This window comes from Zerene cesonia, unplaced genomic scaffold, assembly GCF_012273895.1.
Source record: "Zerene cesonia ecotype Mississippi unplaced genomic scaffold, Zerene_cesonia_1.1 Zces_u002, whole genome shotgun sequence".
Lineage (NCBI taxonomy): Eukaryota > Metazoa > Arthropoda > Insecta > Lepidoptera > Pieridae > Zerene > Zerene cesonia.
Genome location: NW_024045132.1, coordinates 1,470,950 through 1,492,134, shown reverse-complemented (window position 1 = coordinate 1,492,134; position 21,185 = coordinate 1,470,950). Strand labels below are relative to the sequence as shown.

The 21,185-nt window shown below is 33.8% G+C and overlaps 4 protein-coding genes across 5 annotated transcripts in view; 3 read left to right on the top strand and 1 right to left on the bottom strand.

Annotated features, from left to right (window-relative positions):
• LOC119838374 (cell division cycle and apoptosis regulator protein 1-like) overlaps window positions 1–5,248 on the top strand; it is a 9,416-nt gene extending 4,168 nt beyond the window's left edge. The window contains exons 6-16 of the mRNA XM_038364304.1: window positions 1–58; window positions 301–460; window positions 676–983; window positions 1,170–1,340; window positions 1,468–1,758; window positions 2,098–2,333; window positions 2,563–2,665; window positions 2,922–3,036; window positions 3,358–3,593; window positions 3,976–4,091; window positions 4,305–5,248. Of these exons, the coding sequence (XP_038220232.1) occupies window positions 1–58; window positions 301–460; window positions 676–983; window positions 1,170–1,340; window positions 1,468–1,758; window positions 2,098–2,333; window positions 2,563–2,665; window positions 2,922–3,036; window positions 3,358–3,593; window positions 3,976–4,091; window positions 4,305–4,476 (1,966 nt within the window). The 3' untranslated portion in view covers window positions 4,477–5,248. The remainder of the gene's footprint in view (window positions 59–300; window positions 461–675; window positions 984–1,169; window positions 1,341–1,467; window positions 1,759–2,097; window positions 2,334–2,562; window positions 2,666–2,921; window positions 3,037–3,357; window positions 3,594–3,975; window positions 4,092–4,304) is intronic.
• LOC119838375 (abl interactor 2) lies at window positions 4,903–10,935 on the bottom strand. Of its 2 annotated transcripts, XM_038364306.1 has the most exons (10): window positions 10,903–10,935; window positions 10,722–10,799; window positions 10,200–10,639; window positions 9,879–10,067; window positions 9,401–9,525; window positions 9,001–9,076; window positions 8,621–8,688; window positions 8,082–8,225; window positions 7,691–7,787; window positions 4,903–7,383 (listed from the first exon to the last, which is right to left on the bottom strand). In XM_038364306.1, exons 3-10 carry the CDS (start codon window positions 10,630–10,632, stop codon window positions 7,220–7,222), a joined length of 1,296 nt encoding a protein of 431 aa, XP_038220234.1. In that variant the 5' UTR covers window positions 10,633–10,639; window positions 10,722–10,799; window positions 10,903–10,935; the 3' UTR covers window positions 4,903–7,219. The 2 variants fall into 2 exon arrangements, with proteins under 2 accessions (XP_038220234.1, XP_038220235.1); XM_038364307.1 differs by having other exon boundaries at window positions 8,082–8,207; window positions 10,722–10,911.
• An 85-nt stretch (window positions 10,936–11,020) lies between these two features.
• LOC119838325 (striatin-interacting protein 1) lies at window positions 11,021–14,080 on the top strand. The gene has a single exon (XM_038364214.1). The coding sequence runs from the start codon at window positions 11,183–11,185 to the stop codon at window positions 13,634–13,636; it is 2,454 nt and encodes an 817-aa protein (XP_038220142.1). The 5' UTR covers window positions 11,021–11,182; the 3' UTR covers window positions 13,637–14,080.
• A 2,119-nt stretch (window positions 14,081–16,199) lies between these two features.
• LOC119838282 lies at window positions 16,200–19,203 on the top strand. Its single transcript, XM_038364149.1, has 6 exons — window positions 16,200–16,429; window positions 16,661–16,861; window positions 17,257–17,432; window positions 17,664–17,863; window positions 18,524–18,771; window positions 19,071–19,203. Exons 1-6 carry the CDS (start codon window positions 16,200–16,202, stop codon window positions 19,201–19,203), a joined length of 1,188 nt encoding a protein of 395 aa, XP_038220077.1.
• The last annotated feature ends 1,982 nt before the right edge of the window (window positions 19,204–21,185 follow it).

The window sequence follows — 21,185 nt, the reverse complement described above, 5'->3', positions numbered from 1 at the left end:
GCAGACCTCGCAGACCCCGCCTGCGGACGCCGCCGTCGACGCGGACAAATCCCAAATTGTTTGTTCCCAGTTTTGTTTGGTTTTGTTTCCTGCCGCGTGTGCTACTGAATGACGAGGACTTCCCGGGCTGCGTTGCGCCACACTATTGACGCAATGATGTCCTGCCTTCAACATACGCAATCAGTTATTTGCTTTTGTATAGGAAAAAAATTTAAATCCATAAACAAATTTCATTAAAGACTATTGACGCATTGGTGACGCTGGATTTCGGGGGATATTTATGATTTGTTATTTTTTTAGGAAAAGAAGGATCCCAATGACAGTACGATAACAATTGACGAGAATGATGATGATGATGAAGATAAACCCGAACCTACGCATTATTCAAAGATAGATTTGAGAACAATTAAAGTGGATCAGCTAAGACAAGAATTGAGGGCGCGCAACGTTAGCTGTAAAGGTAAAATTAGTATTTTAATCACTATTTTTTTAATTTTTATATTTTTAATTGCATTAAATTATATTTATTTAAAAAAACGACCACAAGCCATCCTACGTACCTAAGTATTCCGCTATACCGGGGCGACGCCTTTACACTCGGTTGCCTATAATCCCACTTTTATTTTTAACATTTTGCATACAACAATTTCATATTCTTCAATCATATTATTTAAGGGTTACGAGCGCAATTGGTATCACGTCTTTCTAAACTTATCAAAGCCGAAGAAGAAAAAGATGTTAAGGGTGAGGATGTAATGGAAGTTGTTGATGATGATGAACCAGAGAAGTCCTCTGAAAATATTGAAATAAACGAAGACAACAAGGAAGAAAGTACAGTAGAAGAAACTCCTCAACCGGCCACTGAGGAGAAAAAAATTATTGAAAAAGATGAAAAGAAAGATGTCAAAGATAAGGAGGATAAAGAAGCTGTAAAGAAAGATAAACCAAAAACTGAGAAGGAAATTGAGGAAGAAAAAAAGAAGGTATAACAGTTATTTTCAACTGTAAATTTCCTAAAGTGACTACTTATATTCGAGATTTGTTGGCTAGAATTGATGGATTTTACACGATTTTACACTTTTATTACATGTACTTATTGATTTGTAATTAATATTATCTATATAATTCTATCTCAAACATTTGTAGCTAATTTATTAAATATTGTTTAGCTGGAGAAAGAGAAGCAGATACTCAAAACTAAATACGAATTGCCCACCATCTCGCATATTATAGTGCACCCATCTGCATCTGCAAAAGGCGGCAAGTTCGGCTGTAGTGTTGCAACTTTATCGCTTTTGCTTGACTACCGTGTCACAGATAATAAAGAACATAGTTTCGAGGTATGTATAAAGATTTTCATGAGTTTTTAAATAAGTCAATATTATTCAATGCTGTATAATTATTTAGCGTAAGTTCGTATCCCGTTAATAAAATGTTATTGATGTTTATAACATCATGTATTTTTAGCTCTTTGTATTTGCTGAGCTCTTCAATGAAATGCTCATGCGAGATTTCGGTTTTTACATCTACAAAACTCTGTACACTCTGCCCGAGAGAACGGAAGAGGTTAAAGAAAAAGTCGGGGATAAAGCTGAAAAGAAAGACGAAAAAGATAAGAACGATAAAAAGGAGGACAAAAAAGACGAGAAAAAGGAAGACAAAAAGGACAATGATAAAGATAAGAAAGACGATAAGGATAAGAAGGATGATAAAGATAAAAAAGATGACAGACGGGAACCGAGACGACGCGATCGACGCGTGAGTTTTTTTAATTTCATCTCCCTAACTACTTTCAAGACATTTTCACTATGTCACCAGTCTTCTATTCGTTTTGAATTGAACCAGATAATACTCAATAAATAATAATAATGTGTGTTACCTCAACTTAAACCTGGTGGTAATTAATATAATGTACTAGATTTAAATAAGCAATGAAATAGAATAAAACATTATTCAATTACTGCAACTGGAAATATTCTGGTCCATTTCTTTTTGTGCCAAACCAATTGTTACGTGTGTATTTTTCAAAATTTGGTCGCAATAAACAAAATCAACATAGTTGCATCATTAATCTAAACGTAACATTCGCTCAAACAGGAATCACACAGTGACGATGACCGCAGCAATTCACCAAAGCGCCGGAGCCGCGGGGTCGAGTTACCCCCAGATCCATATCTATTGCTCTCGCTCGTGTATTTCGATACGTCACGAGGTGGAACGATCACTAAGAAGGACCTGCAGAACCTGTTCATGAGCCTCGGCCTGCAATTATCTAGATCTCAAATAAGAGCCGTGCTTGAAAAAGTATGTGTCAAGGATAACTTCAGTTATAAGTAAGTGTTTTGTTTTATTTGGATTTTTTATGTAATGTCCTTTAATGTCAGTACAAGTCAGTGTTAATTAATATGTATTCTATGCTACAAGTCCTATGTGCCCTTTTTGAGTTGCTGACTTAAATTAAACAGTATAAATATAACTTATGTAGTAATTATTTTATGTAGAAACATTTAAATTAGGTGAAGTGTTATGATTGTAAACAATATTTTATTCAATTAATTACAGAACTCTGCTTCAACAAATCAAAGATTTGGCGTCAGGGTCTGTTGAAGCTATGCAAGATCTCCCTCTGGACACCACTATTCTCTCTAATGAAGTGCCTCCCCATGTAAGTTTAATAAGTAACATAGTTTATGCGTAAGATAATTATATGACTTAAAAATTAAAATACCTTAAAATAAAAAACGTAGTTTAAAACATGTTACATTCACTTAAAATAACAAATAAATAATAGTGATAGTTCAGTATACAATATTAACTAGTTCACAATGCAATATAATATTAACTATTTGCTAAGTATACATTTCTGTATGGCTTTTTCTTTGCTATATGAACATTTGAACATTTTCTTTAAATAACAACAGATAGCAGAACTAGAAGCAGTAATAGCGTCAGGAAACCGCAATCTTCTTCCTGTATTTGTACAAGACAAAGAAGAACAGGAATCGTCTTTTGGCACCAAGGATGTTAGTGAAACTGGTTTGTATATGCTCATTACCTATGCAATGTACTATTACTAATACAAATTTTGACCTTTCATATGTCTTTGCATAAAGACAGCATTTATTACATGCATCAATCAGATAAACGTATATTAAGTTTCCATCCAGCGAATTATTTAAAAAATACCCTTATCTTTTAATTCATATCAGATATTACTAGCCGCTAGAATTTGAAAATCAATCCAGTAAATCCAAATATACCGCACATAACGTGATATAAACTCAATAACTTTACCTCTTTTTTATAACTAATAAATAAAAACTATAGGAGTATAGATATAAGGTGTACGTTCGGCAGGCATAGTGTCGTACAAGGGGCGCGTGGTGGACGTGGGCGCGCTGGTGGCGGGCGCGGCGCGCTGGCAGGCGGAGCGCGCGCGGCTGCGCGGCGCGCTCGAGGCGGCGCAGGCGCAGGCGCGGGCCGCGCGCGCCGCCGCCGCCTCCACGCAGCAGGCGGAGCGCGGCGCGCACGCGCAGCTGCACGACGCGGCCGCCAACCTCGCCGCGGCGCGCGCGCGCATCGCCTCGCTCATGGTGGGTGCCACCACGTACTTGCTTATGTATTGTGCAGCGCCAGCGACTTCTAGTTGCATGCTGATAAATTAGGAGTTTCTGCGATCTCAATACAGAAATATTTTCAATCGAAACTTATGTTTGTGAAGATTAGCTCGTTCAAACGAACGATAAAGCGAAACAAATTTTCAGTGTAAAATAAAACTTTCTGTGTCAATTGTGCTCCAGTTTGAACACGATATGAATATTTCATAAATTTTTGTACTCTAATTGAGATGAACTCTGACCAAAATATTTTATAATTAGCTTAAACTTATATGCACTACAAATTCAAGAACTTAGCGTTTAAGATTATAATATAGCGTTATTTAAAAATTGTTTATTATGTTTCCTTCGATTTTAGGCTAGTTCAAAAATATTCCACTCAGCACTGAAGAGCATAAAGACTAAAGTGGATGCCGTTGTTAACATTAAGTACGAAGATGATGACGTCGTAGAAGTTGTTAATGGTCCTTCAAAGTGAGTATTCTTTGTGTATTAAAAATTAATTTGAAGAATATATATAAGCATATTATTTCGCCAAGGGTGCATCTATTTAATTTCTGTTTGTGTTGTTTATTTGAATTAAGTATTGCATGAAGTTATTGAAATTAAAAATTTAGTTAAAATTTCTGTCTGTTTACGATTTAATTAATCTATAGTGTCTCAATTGCTTCACTTTCAATTATTCAGGGAAGAAAAAGATAAAAAATCTGAAGCTGCATCAGATAGCGTTAATAGTGCCGAGACCATCGAGGGCAAGGAACACAAGGAAGAAGTGAAATCAGACCAAAAAACGGATGATGATAGTAAAGAAAAAGACATTGTTAGTGCAGAAAATATGGATATTGATGATAAAGAATGAGTTCTTATGTTGATCGTAAGCCTAGTTATTTCTATAACGGCTAACATTGTGGATAATTTGTGAAAACTTCTTTATTTTAAGATTTTGGACATTATTAACTTTAGTGTAATTTTTCAACACGTTCTTTTTTTCATAAATATAACTTTTACTGTATATTTATATGAAGCAACTGATATAATGTTTATTCAATAGAAATAACTCACAAGTTGTATGTTTGATTGATAAAACGTGTGGTGAAATATCGAAAAGTGATTAGTGCTGTAAGACTAACCTTTTAAAACAAGTGCTCTTTAATTTTGTTATATTGAGATTGATACTGACATGTGTTATGATATTGATGGTCACATATTTTGTCCATTTTGCAAATATTGTTAAGTAGTATCTGCATATTTCTGATGTGGTAAAAGAGGAACCGAATTTCTTTATGTGGGTAATATTTTATTTTTAAAGTTGTTTCAATGACAATAATCACTAGATATGTTTATCATTTAATAAACATAATGAAATTTCTGAAGATTGTTACACAAGTCCATTGTGTTTTACGAAAAGGCACGATTTGTTTCCTTTTCTATAATAATCAGTATTCCTGTGTGACATCCATACCAGGACATAAATCTGGTTCATAGGAGGTACCGATTGATTACAACACTATTTAATAGGTATATTTGTTTTATTGTGTAAACAGTAAGCATATATTAATTTAATTATAACTTGTAAATAAATTACACGTAAGACGATAGCATTTAATTACATATTATAATATGATGAAAAAGTTATTTTATTTCTGAAAACTTCAATTTCATATGCCAATTAACTGAATCTTAAAATACAAAATCAAATTTATTGCAACACAATTTAATAGTTTTCTTATACAATTGAGAGCAGACTTAGAAAATATGTAATCTATTCTACATAATTTATATGAGAACCGATTATGCAGTTTTCTCATTTACCATCTTAATTAAATCGGAAAATAGATTTAATACGCATATTTAGAATAACTTATCAATAGTATAAGCTTTTTTAATGCTATCATGTCTCAAGGATCTTATTTCTATTGAATTTTTTATTGTTGTTACATAGGTTTTCATAAGTTTGCCTTTACTGATATCTTAATATTTGGTTAACGTAAATATGTATGTAGAAGACTAAACTATGTAATGATGTAGCTAAAATCGATTTTATACTACTGAAATCCAGTAAAAACACTACAAAGACTTAAATATCAAAGAAAAATTATAAACATTTAAGATTGTATAAGCAGAAATTCCCAAATGTCAACATAAGGTCAAATATTGGGATTTTCGATTATTAAACTATGAGATGGAAATAGCATATGTGGAATAAATGAGTTCTTATAGCATACTTCTAAATCCAAGTCCGATATCTCTTGCGTTTATTTTCATTTATATTAACCGTTATAGGCAAAATTCTATAAAGTGACAAATATTTGTAACAAAATTATTTCTAAGCCTTTTTCTAAAATTTAATTACAAGAAACGCAACGATAAAGTTATTGATGGCCTTTTTAACTTATTATGACGTGTATTATTTGGGATTTAGAAATAGATAAGCTAAGCAATATATGCAGATGCTGCAAAACCAGCAATAATGGTCGCTTCCAAAATTAGCAGATTAAGATATTAAGAGACTATTTAACACTTTTGAACTTACATTTTTATATATTACTCGTAATTTAAACATGAAAAATACCTCATTATATTAACGATTACAACATTGTTTAAAAATTTAACTTAATACTAATAATACGTAATAACAAAGTAATAGCTATATAATAACCTAACATACTAAAAATTCAGTACAACTAATATAAATAAATGCCATATTGCTACAAATACGAAAATTTAATGAAGAAGGGAGTGAATAGAGAATTTTTTAAAATGTGAAATACAATGCAAAATAACTCTTCAAGTCGATCTTCTAGTCATAAAATTAAATTAAATCCATATAAATTTGAAGAAAATTAAGAAAGCAATATATACAAATTAGAAATGAGCCAGGGAGACTGGTTAGTGTATTACAGAAAAAAGGTTTATATTTGCGTGATTGCATATAATGGATAAACTGAATAATTACTGACAATGAAAATCGTTTTATCAGTAGAAAGTGTAATCCGCACTAATCTTATAAATGAGAAGCGTGTTTGTCTCTTTTTCACGTCGTATTGGACCTATTTTACGGAATGGTTATTATTTTTGGCCACCGTTTTAAGGTTAGAGGGTTACATAGGCTACTTTAATAATTAGAGACTTTTTAACGGATTTTAAACACGATTTATTCATTATATTATCAACCTGACGATTCGAACACTTTACAGAGTGCGACAGACTCCCCTTAATCACGTTAAAATTGCAAAATCCGTTAAAAAGTATAATTTCTAAATATATAATACTCGCGTAAATTCAAACACAAGAAAATACATAAGCTACTTTATACCTAAGTAAATCATCTCGTTCCCATATGAATATCCATTGTGATTCGCATTTGAATAGCTCCGAAATTTATTAATTCCGATAGATGGCGCTGTTCAAAAAAATTATTTAATTGTATATTAAAAAAAATGACACGTGTTATTGTTCTTTTATCACGCGAGCGGAGCTGCGGGCAACAGTTATCCTAGAGGCGGCGAGTAGCTAGTGTGAACGCCTTCATACACGCAAACTTATATTATTAAACCCATCCATGTATTAACACATTCATATAGATAAATGCGTTCTAATATTTAAACGCATGGTTCCACGTAGTTCCCAGGGAACAGTCCAGTCACACCGTCCATGACGCCTTCCCACCAGCCATCATCGTTCTTCTTCAGAACGTATATCACTGAGCTCTCTTGGAACGATAACTCATCCTCTTTGTCCGCATAGTAGTCGTATATGGCTACAACTGGAATGGAATTTATTGTTTTTTTTTTTACCACTTGATTTATTTTTGACATATGTTAAATTTGAGAAAAAGATTTCAACACAAATAATAGAATACATTGCAATCAAAAACTTTCAAGTAAACAAGCATGTAAATTGCCAACTTTTCTTAAAAGATCGGGAAGTTTTTAATAAAATTCAGTATAGTATTATTGCAGAACGTAGCAGTAAATTTGATTATGATCAAAGTACTGTATTTATACGTTATCATTAAAAAATTATCCACAAGTAAGCAAGAGGTCTGAAGAAATCACATATCAATTATTTACCTTTTTCAATATAGTTTTTAGGCACCCATCCAGGCAAGTCTTCTTCGTCAGGCACGATAGCTGGCACCGCGCTTGTATATTGATTACCCATTTTATTCTGAAATATGTTTTTATAATATAACATTTACCAAATCATAACATAGTCTAAATATAGAAGAAAAAAAGTTTATATATATTTTTCTAAACCATTTAATCAAAATAATAATGTATTGTGAATTTTTCCGACTATACTACAGTGCAATGTATACTGAGTAATACACTGCACTGCATTATTATACATCACTAAAGTGTAGAACATCACATCTTATTGTCGAGATTAGTTTACTACAGTGCACTATAGTGCACTGTAGTGCAGAGCAAGTGCACAGTGCAGTGCAGTGCGCGCACTCACGTTGAGGTGGTGCGTGCGGCCGAACGCGTCGTGCGCGAGCTCGTCGTCCATCGGCGGCGGCGGCAGCGGCGGCGACACCGACCCGCCGCGCGCCGACCCGCCCCCGCCCGACGACGACGACGCGCGCTGCAACACGCGACACGACTTTAACAACACATTCATCAAGTTAACAACACTCGAGACGATGTCAACAACACATTAATGACTACACTTACACGCGAGACGACGTTACCAACACCTTAATGATATTAACAACGCGCGAGTCGATGTAAACAATGTTAAGAAAAACAAGATGTAAGAACGATCGTAAAGATTATCCATTACACCAACTCATTTCAGATCAAGGGTAATAATTGTTTCGTTGTGAACTTGTCAGCAAAAATGTCTAATTATACAGAGCAAAAAAGGCTATTTATACAGAAAGTCAATCAAGTGACATATTACGTCATAACCCACAAGAGAGACTTGATCTCTCTTGTGGGTTATGAGACGAAACAAAAAAATAATTAATTTACTATAATTGATGCATTGAAACATACTTGACCAGGCAGGCTCATGGAGTGTTGGCTGTGCTCGCCGTCCGATCCAATCAATGGAGATGGTGGTGCTGAAAGTAATTAGAATATGCACTTGTATGGTTTTATAAATTTTACAAATAATAATGCGACATTGCAACTGCATATCACAATATAATGATAGTTTTCTTTACATTTTATTTATATAAATGAAAATACTAATTCTATGTAAATGTTATAACACATTGATGACGACTGCACCATTGGTCACAGATTTGTCTTTGAGTCTTAGAGATACAAATTTTTGGTTTTTGCGTATGCTATTAATAACATGAAAAGAAACACATATAATACCAAATTTTGTTGACATTTAGTAAAAATGGAAAGAAAAGCAGATAACTTACGAGGCATACTAGCGTGTAAGTCTTGTTGAGAGTAATTAGTGGAAGATTGGTGTTGATTGGGATGCACCATGCCAACCTGGAATGAAAAGCAATATTTCAAAACCAATGAAATTAAGTACATTTCGTTCATTCACTAGTAAAAAAAGAATTTTGTTCTCATAAGAAGATTAATCAGTGAAATGGATTCTATACTTGTATTATCATGGTTTATTTCATACTTTAAATGCTTTCAAATTTCATACAGTTCAGTTAAACATTTAAACATAATATTACATGAACAAGCAAGCAATATTCTTCACAAACATCCTTAAAATTACTTGACTTGGTTTTTTAAACTCTATCCATATGATATATTACATTAAACTATAAAAAAATATATAGAACTAGTCAGAATTCACACCTGTGGTTGAGCGACAGGCAGCGTAGAGTAGCCAGGGGGTCTCCGAGGGTAGTTGGGTGCATAGTGCGATGGTACTTGGGGAGGGGCGACTGCTGGCGGAGTGCGGTACTCACGAGATGACTTGCCTGTTTGAACACTTACTTATTATATAACAAACATAAGGCACATTTGTCACATTGCAATCAAAATAATGTTTAACTGTTGTAAATATGATAATTTTTCTGGTATAAGTAGCTTATGTATTTCCATAACAAAATTACTGCAACTGCTAAATTGCATTATTAGTTTTATTCAAGTACATAAAATAACCCCAGTATTAAAAAGAACAAATTATTTAACAGATGATTTATTATCAATTTAGTACATGAAATGCATAAGCGAAATTTATGATGAATTTACACAATTTAAAATTTATTAATCTACATCTTGCTGGTACCTTTAATATATATATATATATGAATAGTTCATTGCCTCTTACCTAAAGTACCACGTCCAAGGGTGCCAGTATTAGAAGCTGATGCAGACCGAACAGCAGCTGGTGGTGTTGGCGGCTTTGTAGTGGGTGCAGGAAGGGGTGCGGCTCCAGGAACAGACCCAGATCGACGGCCACGAGGTGTACCACTCATGCCACTGTTCCAATGAGCACCGTGTCCTATGTCATCGAGAGCTGTGAAAAAATATGAGAGGTTAATAATTGTAGAAATCGATATAATTCTTTCAGTAAGCAATATGACTTTTATACAGTCTACTCAATTGTATAAATTTTTTGAATTAAGTTAGTGAAAATATATAGACAAACCTGTATAATCAATGCTCTTCCTAACATACTTAATGGGTTTTTCAGGATTCGCTGGAGCAATGATTTTATACTGCCTATTTGTCACTTTATTTGCTGTTAGTACACCAATTTCTCTTCGAGCTACCTTCTCCTTATGAATAGCAACAGTCTGAGCTATATGATTCATCTGCCCTTCCATCTCAGCTAATTGCATGGTTTGTAATTCCAATAGTTGTAGGAAGTTGTATGCGAGTGTATTTATTTGATAAGCGACACTAGCGAGAGACTGAGTTGTATAATTTTTTGTACTTTCAAGAGCGAGTCGCTTGTTTTCAGATTGGAAGTAATTAGCTTCACAATATTCAGCCACTCGCTCCAGATTTGTATGACTATCCGTGAGGTGATTACGACCTTCAGGTATTTCCGTTTGTAAAAGCGCAGCTAGTTCTGCCATTTTGAAGCTGCAAAAAATGTTAAATGTACTATAAAAATATTATTGTATATCCCGAGATACGAACATGAGTGAAAACACAGCTAAGTTACCTGAGAATCGAGGTAGTTTTAACCAAGGAACCAAATAAAGATTTTACATAAACTGAAGAGATAACAACTATATATAACCTGAAAAGTAATTTTATATATTATTTTGTATGTTTTTCTTCATAGGTAATTACATAAAAACTTATTATATTATTCACAATAATCACAAAACAATCTCCCCCACCTTTAAACGAGATCCACAGACAACAGATAAAGCACAGACAACAAAAGACAACAAAAATTATATTATTACTGTACTGTCTATGTTTTTATCATTCATGTCTGTGTAGAAGAAACTTAACATTTGACAGTTGTTTCATGTTTGCATGGACTTCAATTATAAAAAAAAATACACTGAAATTTGACACTTGATTATTGATTGAATTTTTGAGAGGAAAAAACAGAAGTTAATTAGTTTTGTTTTGTCTAAGATGTAATGTACGTGTGAAGAAAACACACTCACAATGGGTACTAATGGAAACGGGCGAAGAGGCGGCACAAAGCTGCCTGATGTGCGCCGCCCCATGGAAGAGGGCGATTGTGTCAACGATATGGAGAGTCCTGAATTAGATTTCGTCTATGATGATTGTGATACACAGGCCAACGAAATCGCTGAATTATATAGTTACACTGAACATCCGGAATTTCAATTAAACGTAAAGGCTTTCGAAGATATCATGGAAGAATTTAACTATCCCCCAAGTTGGCAAAGGCTTACTGAAAAACAACGGCGTACGGTTATAATGAAATTGTTAGAACATTTAGATATTGCAGTTAGTGAGATGCGGATGCGAGCGACACGATGTATTTTGTATTTAGCTCAAGGGTGCTGGGCCGAAATGCAATCTGACGCTGAACAGGCACAGTGGGCTCGTCTAAATATATTCATGTTGTATGAAATGGGAACATTTGCAGCCTTTGTGGAATTATTGAATCTCGAAATCGTCAGAAGTAATACAACTATAGCATCAAGGAAACTTGCGGAATCATTAGCTGATTCTACTAATTTGAGAGTTATAATTTCAGTTCTATATTTAATAACTGAACATATGAGGACTGAAAAGAATAATCCCAGTACTGAATATGCACACCTGATTAAAACCTTTAAAGAGGAACTTGGTACACCTTTTGGGGAAGAATTACTCCCAGTACAACTGTTGAATATGGTAACCCACTTGGGGGCAGGCACTGCACCACATTTTCCCATGAAAAAAGTTTTACTTTTGCTGTGGAAAGTTTTACTTGTGTATTTAGGTGGAATTAAAGAACTTAAAGAGAGAAAAGCTCGATTGAGGGAGAAATATAATTTGCCTCCAGTCATGGAAGATACTCTTGAAGTGATCAAAGGTATGAGAGCCAGTTCCCCACCACCGAGTGCTGTAGACATGCTGGAGAACCAAAACCCAAGTCAGAGAAAGCTAAAGGAGAATGAAAGAGCACTAAGAAGACAGACATTTATGAAACAAACATCTTTAGATGAATCTGATGAACAAATGTATGTTGAGAAAGAAGAGCAAAGCAATGGATCTGAAGATTATTCTATGGAGTTTCAGTCAATGCCCATAGAAGGATCACAAAACTCAAATCAAAATTGTCCATACTATATGTATTTTAAGCAATTCGATAGTCCTCCACCACCGCCGCCTCTACCTAGAAGTCTTCCATGGCAATCAAAGGTACGGCAAAAGGATATTGATAACTTTCTGGACAATGTGAGAGTGAAATTTGTTGGATACTCTTTGCCAGGCGACCGTCAAACTGTCGCAGGTCTGCCGCAACCCATACATGAAGGTATAGAAGTATTGAAAAAGCACATCTACACAAGTATTGCTGAAATTCAAATTGAAAGAGAAATTGAAATCGCACGAAGCCCTCTAACTAAAGGTGAAAGGGAAGTTGAGCAGACTGAAACTGAAATTTTATACAGAGAAGTGCTACCAAATTTACCGCAATATATGATTGCATTACTGAAGATATTGTTAGCAGCTGCACCTACTTCTACTGCAAAAACATATTCTATGAATATTATGGCAGATTTATTACCAGAAGAGATGCCCATGACTGTACTCCAGTCACTTAAGCTGGGTATAGATGTGAATAGACATAAAGAAATCATTGTAAAAGCTGTCACAGCTACACTTTTACTTCTTTTGAAACATTTTAAGTTAAATCATGTGTATCAATTTGAATATATGTCACAACATTTGGTGTTTGCAAACTGCATGCCTTTAGTTTTAAAGTTTTTTAATCAAAATATTCTATCATATGTTGGAGCTAAGAACACCATACCCATATTTGATTTTCCTGCTTGTGTAATTGGCGAACAGCCTGAATTGACAAAGGAATGTCTAGATATTGGCGACACATCAGTACCATACTCTTGGCGAAATGTATTTTCTTGCATTAACCTCCTGAGGATTTTAAATAAATTGACAAAATGGAAAAATGCAAGAATCATGATGCTTGTTGTTTTTAAAAGTGCACCTATATTAAAACGCACCTTGAAAGTCCGACATGCTTTGATGCAGTTTTATGTTTTGAAACTTTTGAAGATGCAGACTAAGTATTTGGGACGACAGTGGCGGAAAACGAACATGAAAACCATCAGTGCAATTTATTCTAAGGTACGCCATAGGTTAAATGACGATTGGGCCTTCGGCAATGATGTAGATGCTCGCCCATGGGACTTTCAAGATGAAGAGTGCGCTTTGCGAGCCTGCGTTGATCGTTTCAACAGACGACGGTATGGCACAATGGCAGATCAGGAGAGTGAGTTGACACCCGTCGACAAAGATATTAATAGTGTACTTGACACTAATTTTGATCTTGATGAAGAGTTCAAGGAAAACTATGAAATGTGGCTTGAAAGAGAAGTCTATAATAATGAAATTAATTGGGATGTTCTTTTATCAGCATGAGTTTTTATCTGCATGAAAATGTAGGAAGATGAAATATTCCTTTTTTATGATATTTAAGAAAAAGGTTATAACAGTGTTTTTGAATTAGCACTGAAATTTCTGAACTTTTAGTACATTTATACAGATCAGTAAATTATTGTAAGATAAGGGATTTGTTGCAGCAATAAAATTAGTACTGATGACAAGAGCAATTATGTGTCAGAATTTGCATGCTCTATGTTAAGTAAATATCTCTATGTTAGGTTAATAGATCTAATCACAAAACATATGTAAGATTAGCCGAGTTCAATAGGCATCGGAGACTAACAATAGAAGTTTATATATATAAAATTAGTATCTAAATTATGTAGCATGAAAACTAATTGGTTAATGAAATGTTAAACTGAAATCATCCTTTTAGAACATACTTATAATTTTTTTGAAATAAATGTATGTAATAAATTGTTCATGACTTTGTTTTAACCCACCATAACCTCTTTAAAAAAATTGGAAGAAAGTTCGTCTTTTCTTTCGGACGATAAGTCATTAATTAGTTCCAATGTCCATATAGGTGTTTCATGAAGCATTGTGAACTTAATCATCGAAGTTCAGTTATAAGTTATTACTGAAACACTTTAAAAAAGTAGTTATTGCCTAATTCCTATTGATTGACACTAAGGTGGTATTTAGAAAAAAAAGAAGGGATTTCTCTCCAGTTAGAAATTAATTACATCGTGATAGTACAAAGTAAATGTTTATATTGTGATCATTGGTAGATAGCTGGATGCATGGTTGTGGTTGTAGACAGTGCGGGACTTACTACTTTATAACTTAACGCATTCTTCAACTGCTCGATACTTACCTTCCACTATTCCTGCTGGAATTTTATAATATTTGCAGATATTTTTTTTTATTTAATTTTCTTATGAATATAAGGGTTATTTTATGTTTGTTGGTACCTTTGTGGCTCGATGTATTGCGGTGGAACTTTCGGTTACTAGTAGACTAGAGAAACTTATTCGTAGCAGGTTAACGAGCATGCCTTGGTTTTAAATTTTGTCGCACATCATGCTCGATATTTTGTTACAACCTGATTTAAAAAACCAGCGAGCATATAATTGGTGTCATATTTTACCGAGCAAAAGCACGGACATATCAACATACCTCATGATTCATCATACATCAACATACAGCAGCAATCCCGTAGTATCCAACATTTCAACCAAATGTCAATTTCAGATTTTCAAAATAACGAAATATCACAAGAAAGTGTACTTCGTAAGCATTTCGCCGAACAAAATTAACGTCAGTAGGTAAATTTTTGAACATACGCACAAACGGTACCTAATTATGGGAATGCTGGGGAAAATGCTCTAATGAATCCCAACGTTAGGACGAAATTTGTGTGATCTTTTCTCCATAGAAACACTGACTTCTTCGCCTGTTTTTTCTCTATTGATCTATCGATTCACAAGTCTTTAGTTTCTAACTAGTTATATCCGTACGGGTAATCCTTAATAGTTACCTATTGGTCAAATAGTGGAGAAGGAAATATGACTTTTTGCTTTGTTATTTCAAACGGCAATTATTCCTATCGAGTGCGAGCGTAGGTAGAATCATAATATGTATGCGGCATGTATCTAATCCGCATACTTAAAAAGCTTAATTAATAATTACGGTATTATGTACCTAAAACTATAAATGAAGTAATGAAGCAGATCACCTACCGTAGGTGTTTGTAGTATATATTGAAATATTAATTTAGTTTTTAGTTAACAATGAACATTTAGAGTAAGTACCTACCCTCTATGTACTTTCGTTAAAACCGTAATTTTTCATACCAAAATATTTTCCCAAATAAAAAGTCCGTTAAAGTAACTCGAGCTTTCACAAATTTCATTCGAGATAAATTAAAAGAGGGGTTTTGGTGTGCTGAGTGCACCAGCACGGTTTGTTCTCACGTCAAACGTCACGCGGATGACACCCAAACATTTGTAATATTGTACAATACAATGGATCCTTTTACCAGCGCGGCGGGGCACTTAAGACCCCGCTATAAACACCTAAATTACTTTAGAGACAGCGCTTCCATTTCATTTTTGTTATATTGTTATAGCAATCCAAATGGTTTGTACTTCAGCGTTTCTGTTTAAAATATACATAATATATGTACTTATATGCTAGTATCGTAGACGTAGGACTTGATTCTGGAAGAATGAAAATGAGGAAAATCAGAATTCGAATATATTTATCTACTAAAATAAAAATTAAAAAATATATGGATTACATCTCTAAACTTTTCTGAATTTCCTTACGTAATTGTTTAAACCTTTTTATGGCTAGGAATTAATATGAGAAAGACTAGAATAGGATAGATAGAATGCTACTTTTTTGCATATAGTTAGGTGTTTTCTTTATTTGCCATGCATCCGTATGACGACAGTTAACTCACGATAAAATCTCAACGCGAAGAAATTATTCGCTCTATAACTCGTATAATGCTTGTATATGCCTTTGACTTGCTCTAATATGCATTTGTTTTTTACATTTAAACCAAAGTGCACATCTTGTACGTATCTCAAAAATGATCGCATACATAAGATTATTTCTGATTTTATTACATTATACTTTTATATCGTCTGAAATTACAAATAACGAATTGAATGTGAATGATATACTTCGAACAGACCTAATGCCTACATTTTTCATTTCGAGTGAAAATGTGGAGGTGCCCAAAATGAGTAGTAAAAAAGAATTTTTGCCGCCTACAAATGGGTCCATGGATGCTGCTTTGAATACGCTTAATTTTCACAGGTAAATAAATAATCTTCGCACTTTCGCAGATAAGTAGACAATGAAAAATCCATAATTAGCTCGGTACTGTTAAAATATTGCTTGATGAAAACTGGTTTTAAATTAATTAGGTACATCTATCCGGGTAATACCTAAGGGCTCCTACTACCTACCGCTACCTTCGTGGCTCATTATCGACTTAATTAATGATTAACTCAATAATAAATTTACAAACTTTTTTTGTTTAAACAGAAAAATGATGAACGAGTATCAATGCAGAAATTACGTTGCTGAACAAATCTTAGAAGAAATAGGTAAAAATTCTATGCAAAATCGTCTCGGGAAACCTTTTGACGGAAGTCTGTTTAATAAAAATGTTTATGCACCTCGTTCTCAAGACTATAAAGGTTTGAATGATGTTGGATCGGTTAATTATCAGGAGTGGCTTGCCAAGTAAGTCATCATTTGTTAAAATCATAAATATTATTTATTATTTATTAGTACATAGGGAAAAGTCGCTGAATGTTTGTTTTATTGTGTCATTCAGTAGTTATTTCGTCTAAGAGCAGAAATATCACACATACATTTATTGTTGCATTTATAATATAAGAGAAAGGATTGTAAAAGTTAAGTGTGATACTGGAATCAAATCCGAGTCTTTTCATTTACGAGACTGGACCGGTAGGCTGCTAGCACTAAATGAAAACGCATCAGGAGATTATATTATGTAATGTTTCAATAATATAATAAACAAATCACCTAAATCACCTTCTATTAAAATTATTTAGTGGTACTCATGTGCATATGACGATAATTAATTTATGATTTGATGAATCTTTCTTTTTCAGAGTATCAGCTCTTAACGATATTTACCAACATTACAACATGTCAATAAATCCACATTTAAATAGTACTCCATCAATTTATCCTGAAATTCATGCAAACCCCAGAGATGGTTATGAAGTGTTCGAATCGGGTGAAGCATCTTATGTATATCCTGATATGCAAGATGTTTCTAAGCACAGTAAGTTTAGTTGTCGTAGTAGTTTTAAAATGTTGTGAAACCTTATGTAGGTATCATAGTTTAAAAATAAAGATAGAAATTTGGAATTAGGAGATAAAATCAATACCGCGAATATGTCCTGAAAATAATTTAAACGAAATTAAACTTACCTATCTGCAAGGTACTTTTACTGCTAACGCTCAAACCAGCGGGGAACAGTTATTTCTAAAACTCTATGCTTTATTTTTCTAGGCAGTGGTTACGAGTACTCCATGCCGCCACCTCCACCTCCAGTATACCAACAGGAACACGTTGAACATCACGAAGAATATCATGTGGAAAAAGAATCCCATGGGCTCACTATATCTGATCTATTTGATATCTCGCTTACGGGGATTGCTTTTTTGTCTTTTGGCATGTTCGTTCTACAAGTGCTCATGTGTATCACAATGGTAAGGGACAATTTAATATCGACTAGATATCTTAAAATATATGTAACTATCGCCATCGTTCACATATTTTAATAGAGAAGTCCCCTTGTGGGGTATTGGGCAAATAACATACCTCTGTTTCACTGATCGATTTTTTATGGACAAGTAGGTGATCAGCCTTCTCTGTCCTGCCAGATCGAGACATATTTTTTTTTTGTGAGTCCCCACTGGGAATCGAACCCAGGACCTTCGATTCTACGCTCACGCATTAACCACTGTATCAGTATGTCGTTCAGATATTTTAGTATCTACTAAAATACTAATAAAAAACGTTATAGCTCCACCTAAGTTCAGCTGTTGCAGCTCAGTGATTCTGCAACTGGTAAGCTTGATGCTAGAGCGGAAAACAAATATGAGACTTTAATCCGTCATTTACCATTTAAATTATGTTACCGAACGTTACTCAAACAGTTACACTAGACATTTTATCGGATTTAAAACCAATTTCAAATTGAGAATTGCGTTTATCAATTACTACACAAGTATAAAGACATAATTGAATTATCCAACGTGGCTTGTCATCAGAGCTTGAACACTCATAGAATGATGTTTCTGCAGTGGGAACATGTAAGGGCTTTAATAATTTGTTATAAAAATCATCATCTGTTCCACACCTTTTAGAATGATCAACAACCTCAAGTGATGCAAATGGTGGACAACGGGGACAACATAAACGTCGACGATGTATTTCGCATCAAACGTGAAACAGAACCCCTTAGATCATTGAAATCATTGAATAGTATAGCTAAATATGCATTAATGGCTTTAAGACCTCAGTCAACAATATGCCTCTACCGCACACTGTGTTTGGGAAACAAGCATACACGAAATTTGAAAAATAAAGAGAGATATTGGTTGCCTTTGTTTCAGTAAGTATTTTTAAAATAATGGTATCTTAAAAGTCGGTTAATATCAAGAATTTTATTGCTTAAAATTACCCAATATCGAAAGTACCAGAAATCTATGAGAGAAATTATTGTCCATCACTGGTGAACCTAACGCTTCAATGACAATATCAACTACGACGTAATGTAGGTAACTGATCTTCTTGTTAAATAATATGTTTGAAAATGTTTTTATAAGCCTCAAATATTACACAAAATGCTTAGTTAAGTTCTATATGTAGAATATTCGAAAATTATATCTAGAATTTATTTTATCTCTTTAGTGCCAGTATAGCTTGGACCCGTGGTGCCGCTTTAGGCGCTATACGCGCAGCCGCGTTGGGGCTCGGAGGTGCTGATTGTAATAGGTTGTATCCTAAGAGCCAGTGCATAAATGCACAGGAGTATTATAATTAAGTGTACAAAGCTTATCGAGCTTCTCACAAAATAGTAATATACCAACTAGTGTTAGGCTTTTGTATTCAATGTTGAATAAAAAACGTATTGTAACAGAAAAATGTTTATTATATTCAGAGTATTGTAGTAAAAAAATGTGTTAAACTATGGTTGAGGAGAGTAATTAAATAAAGTTAAATTTTTTACTTTTATTTTACGTTCACATTCGAATGTAAGTCATTTTAAACATATCTAAATAAAAGTCTGTAATATTAGTATGTACAAGTAAAATTATGATCCTATAATTTATGTCACAAATAATCTAGGCAGATGGTTTATATTATATTCTTTTCCTATATCAGTACATCTACTTTAATGCTATGCCTAATGTATATTTTTACGACATATGTATATACAAAAAATAATTTAGATAAAAATGTAATTCTTAAATTTTTATCTAAAGCTAAATTAGTAAATAATACCTTTGTACGGACTTTGAAGTATTTAATATCATATCCGCAAATAACCTCAGTATTTGTTTTTTATAATAATGTTACAACAAACATTTTGAAAATATTTCATATTGAAAAATATTTACAGGAATAATTTACAAATTAACACATTTTTATAATATACGTCACATAATTTTTACAGATGTTATAATATTCAAATATTTATTAAAATTCACTAAAAAGGTAAATCATTCCCACGAAAATAAAATAAACAGGATTAGATATGAAGTTCCTACAAAGCATAAATTAAAGCTATCATTGACAAACAATTGTATTATAACATCATAATGTAATAATCTGATGCAATTATGATCACACCATATAACATTTACTATTCAAAATATAACGAATGATAATTATTACCAATTGACACCAATGAAAAATGAAAAATATTCTGGCAAATATTTTCATGATTCACATATTTTATTTGCACAACTTGTTATCCCCTTGTAATATGATTATGGGGGCGATGACGGTAGTGTTACAGGTGTGAAAACACAGCTAAGCGGCGGGTATGCATACGGGTTTAGGAGCGAGAACGTTTGAGGTGTGTGCCCCAAAACATGTCCAGGAAATAGACCTTGTCGTTGGGCGATCTTCAACCGAGATGTTAATTGCTTTTTCCACTTTGTTCTACGGTTTTGAAACCACGTTTTTATTTGAACCTCTGTGAGATCTAGCGCTTTTGATAGTTCCATTCTCTTCGACACGCTCAGATATTTGTCAAGTTTGAATTCAGCTTCGAGTCTTTCCAGTTGTTTCGCGCTGTAAGCCTGTCGCGGTTTCCTTTCCGGGCCGGCTCGACGTGTTCTCCTATTTGCTTTATCATCTGTGAACAAGGAAATCACGTGAATATAATACTCATGATTCAGCGAGAGCGTAATCATAAAAAGTTAGTTACTTCCTTTGCTATGAGTTTTGATGCGAAATACCGACGAGAAAGGTAGAAAACTTAAAAAATTTAAAGGATATTGATGTTTTCCATCAACAAATAGACTTTTTAAAGAAAGTATCCCCCAAATTTCGTTAACATTGAATAAAATATAAATGCGCACTCATTTACAAAGTAGCTGCTCTCACTAAAGACAAACATTCGGTCAATTTTTTTCGAATACTAATCGGAAATATCACGGCTTCTCGTTAAGTGGCTATAAACACAATCAGTTTGTTTGCATTGCGCCTGCGCAGTTTGTCATCTCGTGTGTCAACACGCCATTGTAGCGAGTGTATGGCGAGTGATGGCCTCGCTAACAGACTGCTAACTATTTGCACAAGTGGTTTACAAATTACCCGGACATTTCTATATATTTTACTGGATCTTATTTTAATAGATTGCACGTGGACTGTATGTTACTATTAACTATAATTTAATAAGATACTTGACCTACGGGCACAGGCTAAACTATATAACTGTATTTAATTATTTAAATTTTCTCTGTCCTTAAGAATAAGTGTTTCAGTTCTGGTACATTATTATAAGATTATCACATT

What these genes read in the sequence shown, in the direction of transcription:
- LOC119838375 (XM_038364306.1), bottom strand. Translation starts at nt 10,632, where the DNA reads ATGGCAGAACTAGCTGCGCTTTTACAAACGGAAATACCTGAAGGTCGT. An exon ending in GAAGAGCATTGATTATACAG is followed by an intron (nt 10,068 to 10,199) that starts GTTTGTCTATAT and finishes ATTTTTTCACAG; the next exon opens with CTCTCGATGACATAGGACAC. An exon ending in TGCCTGTCGCTCAACCACAG is followed by an intron (nt 9,077 to 9,400) that starts GTGTGAATTCTG and finishes TTTTCATTCCAG; the next exon opens with GTTGGCATGGTGCATCCCAA.
- LOC119838325 (XM_038364214.1), top strand. Translation starts at nt 11,183, where the DNA reads ATGGGTACTAATGGAAACGGGCGAAGAGGCGGCACAAAGCTGCCTGAT.
- LOC119838282 (XM_038364149.1), top strand. Translation starts at nt 16,200, where the DNA reads ATGATCGCATACATAAGATTATTTCTGATTTTATTACATTATACTTTT. An exon ending in AATACGCTTAATTTTCACAG is followed by an intron (nt 16,430 to 16,660) that starts GTAAATAAATAA and finishes TTGTTTAAACAG; the next exon opens with AAAAATGATGAACGAGTATC. An exon ending in TATTGGTTGCCTTTGTTTCA is followed by an intron (nt 18,772 to 19,070) that starts GTAAGTATTTTT and finishes TTATCTCTTTAG; the next exon opens with TGCCAGTATAGCTTGGACCC.